General features: G+C 32.7%; 1 protein-coding gene across 1 annotated transcript in view; it reads right to left on the reverse strand.

Moving 5' to 3' along the window:
• The window catches only part of LOC129226494 (plasma membrane calcium-transporting ATPase 2-like), a 272,244-nt gene extending 264,870 nt beyond the window's left edge, over positions 1 to 7,374 (reverse strand). Inside the window, 1 exon segment of the mRNA XM_054861105.1 lies at positions 7,236 to 7,374. Coding sequence (XP_054717080.1) covers positions 7,236 to 7,251 — 16 coding nt within the window. The 5' untranslated portion in view covers positions 7,252 to 7,374.
• Positions 7,375 to 7,726: the final 352 nt, after the last annotated feature.

Consider the following 7,726-nt stretch of genomic DNA (forward strand, 5'->3'; position numbering starts at 1 on the left):
ACTTATGACTCTTCCACGAGTGAATCGAATCATGCACTAAGGACTAAGTTATTTAAGGTATGCAATAACAATGGCAATCTCTGATAAAGAGTCTTTAACTATATAAATGGTTACACTACCTGGTGATTTTTTGGGGGTTCGTAAATGCAAAAAAGAGGCCACTAGAGAGCAAAATCATCGCCATGGCAACAGTGGCTCATCGTTGCCCCCTTGGCACAAAATTGTACCGTTTTACGGTATTGTTAATAATGTTATTATTGTTCATTATATGTGTTTTTTTTAATGATAGTATGTTTCATATGTTGCTTAAAAAAGCAGAAAATGTGTGAAAATAACAGAAAAAACAAAGTAAAAAGTCAATGAAATTGTTATAAAACCGTATCTTAATTTACCAAATTTAGATCGAATTATTTGTAAATCTGGAGAAATATCGGACATTTCAACTAAAACTCCTGAATCAGGAAATCAAAATCAAAGTGCCGAACATATATTCCAAATAAAAAAGAATCCCGATTTTTTTAATAAAAATTTCATTCATTAAAAACGCATTTTCGTTGAGCGTCCAAGTTACGGGAAAGGGCAATGTCACAAAAATTACAACTTTGAAGAAGCTTTTTTTTCATTATTATTTTAGTATGGTTTGTACGAACTTTTTCACTCATTATACTTTATTCCGTAACGTAATATGAGTCAAGTGTAATATTTATTTTTATTTGATTAAAAACATGGTCACTTGTACTGCTATGAATGGTAATGAAAAATTTTTGTCATTCCCTCACATTAACAACATATTCACCTTATATACTTTAATCCAATTCAGGATTTTGTTTTTCAAATAAACAGTTACTTATTGTTACTTCACCATCTTAAAAGTTAACTAACACTCGTCAAAATATTGAATTAATACATAATTCACTGAAATTTGCATTTGTAAAAACCTTGGTTTAGAAACTCATTTTGTCACGGAACAAAAAAAGAAGAAAAGAGCCATCAACATCGAGGGAGGGGAGGGGGATAAAAGTAACCTTTCTGTATTGTTATTTATTTTTTTATTATTAATGATGAAATGCAGTCGGAAAATTTCCAGTTTTAAGGAAAACAATTGCACTCCAATCACTTAAACTGATTTTGTTCATCAAAAATGTTACTGTGTCATACATGGAATTGTCCTGAATTAAAAGTGATTATTTTTCCCGTTATAATCAATTTAGTAGAAGGACAGTGGATCGCTGTAAATAAAATACTTTTAAGAAATTACAATGAGAAAGAACGTGAGAGCTAAAAGACGTAACCAATGCAATCAAATAAAACGTTATAACTTAACCGGAGAAGATATTTTCGAACTGGAGTTTATAAACGTTTTATCTTTTTTTTATCCTAATTGAGATAGAAGCTTTGATCTTCAACCGAAGGTTAAATTAGATCTTGGGCTCGCTCTTTCAAATGGTGTAAAAAAGAAGACTGTGGAATGAATTGCTAATTCCTTATTGGTGGCTTTAATAAAGAAATTAGTTACTGGAATCTAGCAAAACTGAAAAAGTCAAGCTAAAACCACAAATTAATCCCGCCGTAATTGAGTTAGAGATTTCTAACAATTCAAATTATGCGATTGAAAATCTGTTCTCTCGATGATACAAAGTTTTAATTTGACCAAGTAAATTTTCACCACTACATTCGGGGAAATTACGAGCAAATTGTTCCCCAAATTAGAATAAAAAAAGAATTACTTATCAAATTTTTTTCGAACTGGTCTCCGAACCTTTCCGATGTTAAAGTAATCAAACTGCGACGTTTTCAGTGAAATTGGCTTGATAGTTCTCTTGTTTTGAGTGTTCAAAAAAAATACGCTTTCTTTATACTTCCTGTTATACAATGTAGAGATGAAGTTCGTTAACTTTAAAAAACAATTTATTGTTATTTTTGTAATGTAGCAAAAGTTTAAATTAACCGACAAGAAAATTCCGAATGCAATTTATGCAAAATTCTTCCAAGACCCATATGCAACTGTCCCGCAGTAGTGTGCTCTATTTATGTTGAACTTCGGTAGAATATAAGTCGAGATATAGATTGTAAAAATTTCAGAGTTAAAGTATTTGCTTTTTTTATATACTGTACTCTTAAATCTACTTAGGTGTTCCTCCCCCCCCCATGCGTATTTCTTGGTCAGACTGCCCCTTACACCCAGCCCCCTTCCTCAGTAATGCTACAGGCAATAGTAATATTTTTATTGAAGCTAATTTGATAATTGTAGCATTTAGAATCTATATTTTTTATTTATGGTTGGCAACACCTAAGTATGTTCACATTTGTCTCTTCTTACACCTAGTTCTTTTTTTTACTAAACGGAGACTTTAAATCAGGGTTGGTGCTGTTGAATTGTTAGGTACAAGAGCCTTTATAGGTTATGTGCACAGCAGGGAAATGGTTGTAATAAATCTGCCGTGCAAAAAAATAAACTATGTGCAGCTGTTTAAATGAAGCAGTAGTTAAATGTGGCATACATACTCGTCGCAGAGGTTTTTAACTTAAGAGTGTTTTGGAATGCGGGCTCTAGCGGTAACAGCTTGTGGGTTGTGCCACGAAGCAGGGTGTCGAGCATGGCGAGTTCTTAATTATAGATTCGTAAATTCGCTCAAGTTATATATTGGCATCGGGAGCACATCAGGAAGTAAACCGCATGGGAAACAACGTTACCGTATTTTCAAGGACAACTGAACCCTCTCACAAAAGCTAGGAAACGTAAACGCACTTTTTGAAGAACTTTTTTTTCCAAAGACAAAAAAAGCTCCTTCGTTTTGTTTATTTTCAATGTATTCTAGAGCCACTTAATGCAGTTTTTTTTTTTTTTTTTTTTTGTTGTTGTCAAAATTCCTGCGAATATGTACAGGCAAGGTTAATTTTATTTCTTATGTTATGCTTTCAGGAGTACACCTGTAGTTTTCTTTTTCCCTGGGGAAAAAGGATGCAGCGAATTTACTAATTTGGTTGAGTCCACGAAGTTTGGGCTATTGATAACTTCTAGTGCTCATAATGAGCTGTTAAGAATGAAATATTTATGACCTTTAAAACATGATCTATAAACAATGCTTTTGAATTTTCTGAATAACGGTTTATCGTGTCAAAAAAAAGTGGAACATGACTTCTATTTTAATATCAAAAAAAAAGGAGCAAAATTTTTCTCTGTGGCAACAGCTGTGCATATTTAGTGCTAGAATTTATTCCACTGCCTAAATCTACGGATCAGAGTTACTTTTTGAAACCCTTGGGCTCGAGTCAAAGTAACAGCGGATATGCTTCGGTCAATTGTTCCTAATCCCCCAGAGGAATAATGAAGTCTGCAAAGATTTTTGGAAACAAAGTTCTATTTGCTTTAATACAACAAACAGCAGTCCCCCCCCCCCAAAAAAAAAAAAAAAAAAAAATATTTACTTTGAAACATCTTCGACGGAACAAGATTTTGAAAGAAAGCTTTTCGACTCACGACTTAGCTTGTATTCGCATAGAGCAACTGGTCGACCTCGGTTAACCGGTGACTAACCAAGCGCGTTCTGATAGAGTTACCGGTTAATGAAAACATCCTATGGACACTTACCACGACATCATCAAAACATCCCCTGGCGTCCTCAAATCAACCAACCGGTGTTACCGGTTGCTCTATGCGAACACAAATAAGATAAATATGCAAAACCAGTAGGGCCTCAAAGAGCCACGGCGGGTCCCTTGTCAGTCATGTCACCGGGGCCCTCCCGCCACCTAAAAAGGAAAAAAAAACGAAAAAAGAAAAAAAAAGGGTGGGGGTGGGGAATCAAAACTGCTTATTAGAAAACAATTAACTCTATTTTAAGTGCCACAACAGTAAATACCAAGAGAGTAAATTTTACATAATCTTTACGTTTTCTCTTATTCTGAGTGCCCCTCCCCTTTTCTTTCTTCATTTCTTTTTCTTCTTCTTTTTTTTTTTTTTTTTTTTTTTTTGCATCTGTGTCGTCGGCTCCCTTCAAGGCCCGGACCTCTGGTTTCCGACTAGGCGAACAGGGCCTCTCTTTGGGCCTGAAAACTAGAGGGGGAAATACTATTTCGTCAAATCAAGTTTATCGAAATTTCGAATGTGTGTAGTATAAGTAGCTATTTAGTTACGTTTTAAATGACTGGTTCTTTTCCTTGCGTCAGATTAAAAAAAAAAAAAAAAAACTTTTATGGTCCAATTAATCCCGAAAATTCAGTACCTAAGGTGAAAAAAGAAAGCATGCCTTTCACCACGAACAATGACCTATAGCTAACGAAGAAAAATGGATGTGGCTGTCTGAGAGCTTCCCAATTGATCACACTAGTTGGATCTCTTCCAGTTACGTTAAATGGGTGTGGTTACCTATTTCAGTTCTTGAAAAGTATACCACCCGATAAGTGATACTGGAAAACGATTTGTATACCGAAGGAAAGTCCTTAGGTCGGTAATTAAACGAAATTCAAAACGGGAAAAGTTTGCGAGACAAACCAAGGCACGATGTATTTGTTTAACAATATATTTGCCGGGTTTGTATATTTTAAAAAACCGTGTAGGAGTTAGAATGTTTGTTTTATTTTTGAACTTTCTATTTTAAGATTATATTTTCCCGTTCTAACTTACTTTGAGTTAGTAGGTTATGAAAATTTAGAGCATTTTCCCTGTCTCTCGTAATTGGCATATTAGAATGATTTAAGTTCGCTTGCTTCAGAAAGGAGGAAAAACGTTTTTTGTTCCCACTCTTTATGCAGTGCACTAAATTTAGAAAGGAAACTGTAGAGAGGAATGTTTAGGATAACATGCTATGTGTACAAGTTGCATTCAAAAGCTAAAATAATAACACGAGTTCAACCGCCTGTGAATGCTTTTTGCTTATTTCTGTTAAATTTTACATTTTTAATATGATTGTTTAAAGCATGGCAGAATTACAATGGGCAGAAAATAAAAGCTTGACATAATTGTTACACAATGTATTGAACAAACAAAATTTCATGTATCAATTTATTGCTATGTAGTATCAGAAAGGTACTTAAGATTGTGTACCAAGAAAAATGTCAAATTTATAAAAATTGGTACTTGTATACCATTTGTTTATTTTATTGCAAAAATGGTGGTTTGGTTTTGAAATCTGTCAAAACATAATTTTGTAATAACAATAATGTTATACTAGTACTACTGATAATAATAATAAAAATAAATTATCAATTAATAAGAATAATAAGAAGAACTATAATGAAAATAAATAAATACCAACTACTACTAATACTATATACTAACTATATTGATAATAATAACAAGAAAAAGAAGAGGAATACATTAATGGAAAAAAAATGCGTAGTTTGATTTTAATAGCTTATTATTGAAGAAACAAACATATGCAACTTCATTCTGTTGCAAAAAAAAAATAAATAAATTAATTAATTAATTAAATAAATAATACCAAGACAAATGGAAAAATATTTTTGAGTAATCTTACGTAAGTGAAGTCTGACTTTTGAATTAATTGAAAGCCTACAAAATTTTATTCGACGCCAAGAGCAATAATTTTTTTTTAAAAGCTAAAAGAGCCCACTTTTCCACACCAACACTTTACTTTGAAAATATTCATTCTTGACTTTAGCGAATAGTCATTTCCTTCAGTTACTTTAAATACGCGTATATTAATGGGGAAAAAAACCAGATAGATACCCTTGAACTCTCTAGAGTTGTTAGTTATTTTGTTTTAATATGGTCAAAGCATTTATTTTATTATCAAAAGCAATTTAAAAGGAAAATAAAAAAAATGCTTACAGTAGACACTTAAACACTTGAGCTAATTGGGACCATACGTAATTCGGATTTTAAAATTGTTCGGATTTTCAAAAATAAACAAGAAAATACCGTTTAATAAAAGTAGTATGCCATTTAATCAAATAAAAGGCTTAACAATATGTATGTACATAACATACAATGCAAAACATAAAATGGATACAAGCTACAATGTGTAGTCATGTTTTTAACAAAATTTAACAAAAATTGATTTTTATTGTTGACTGAACAGGCAGACAAATTTATTAACACTTCATGGAGTTGTGCTCGGATTTCTGACGTTCTACTGAGTTTAATATGAACAATAAAACTTGTTTTCTACGCATTAACGCATACTTTGAATAAAAAAAAGTTCTTGAAAATTATCAGAGGAAATGGCGAATAGACACATTAGACTTATGTACAGCTTATAAAATTTGTGTAAAGTGAGTTGTATTAAAACAGGCTGCATGTGACCTAGTAATAGCTCTATGGCCATCTTTAATTTTTGCTTTTTTTAAATCGAAATTGCTTGATATTGTCGTATTTTATCGAAAAGAAAGTAATTTTAAAAATACTGATATGTGAGTGATGCGGCCCAGGCGTAATGTAATGCCTGTAACAAGTATAAGTTTTTTTTCTGGTACACAAATGATTTTTTTAAAGCTGGTGCTTCGTATTTATTTTATTTAATATTTCTTTATTTTTGAAAACATCACAAGAAAACGAAGTTGAAAATTCTGCAAATAAAGTTAAAATAATCGCAAAAAGTTATCGTCCGTGTAAATGAATTGAGCATATTACAAGTCGATTTTTTCAAATGAAAAGCAGAAATTAAGCTATAGCTAGCAACACTTTTTGGAGAGAAATAGTCATTCTGGACTGTATTAGAAGAATTTAAAAGCATTTTAATCTCATTCAACAGTTCCTCACTGTCAAAGCTGAAAGACGACAAAATAGTTTACATTTTTTTTCATAAAAAATATAGTAAAGTTTTGGACATTTTGGTACTTGTTTATAGTTACGCATATCTGAAAGAAAGTAATATTTCTGGAAGACACATTTTAATCGAAAATCTGCATTAAGAACAAAGTTTATACAGTACTTTTATCAGTATCTGCAGAAACGCGTTTTGGATTCAATACGAACAAAAGGGAAATGTATAAATTATCCTTATTTTCGCATTTTTAAAAGCGAAAACGAAATAAACAAGCTTGTACAATAAAGCTAAGATGCAATGCATGAAAAAGGTAACTGTAGGTAACGCTACAAGTGTATGATTAAACATATATGTTTTTTTTTTTTTCAAAATGCAGAAACCTCCCAAAAAATTGGTTGTATCATCTTGTTCCGAATTAAAATTTAAGTATTTTTTAAAGTTTTCGAGTTACACTAAATAAATTTGATACCTTACAGGGTTTTGGAGTAGCATAAAGGAACTCACTTTTTTCCCATGACATCCTCTATTATCTAATCAAAATCATTCTCCAGTATATTCACACAGCTGCGGCGATTTTTAGGCATCCATATCCAGGTGAGATATAAAGTCGATCGAGGAAGGGTTGCACACACACCCAGACGATCTCCGAAACTAGAACTACTCTCGAAATACCATCAAGATGTTCTTCTAAGCTTCCCACACCGGCTTTGACATTCGGTTGACTTCGTCTCGGCAGCATTTTGGAGGCACTCTCCGGGAAATGCTTTTTTAATTTACATGGAGGCAAGAGGAGGAGGATGATGTAAAAAAAGGAAGAGGTTTACTTTACTTTCTTTTCTTTTTTTACACAACTTGAGATCTCGGCCTGATGCCAATTGGCTCAAGGCCAATGACTGCTGCTGAAGGCGGCCGATTCATCCACCGGCCGTATGATGGATTCAATTCCTCGGAAATGCAACATTCAAAAGCAAACGGGGTTCCAATGAATCACGACA

This window comes from Uloborus diversus, chromosome 7 (assembly GCF_026930045.1).
Source record: "Uloborus diversus isolate 005 chromosome 7, Udiv.v.3.1, whole genome shotgun sequence".
Taxonomy (NCBI): domain Eukaryota; kingdom Metazoa; phylum Arthropoda; class Arachnida; order Araneae; family Uloboridae; genus Uloborus; species Uloborus diversus.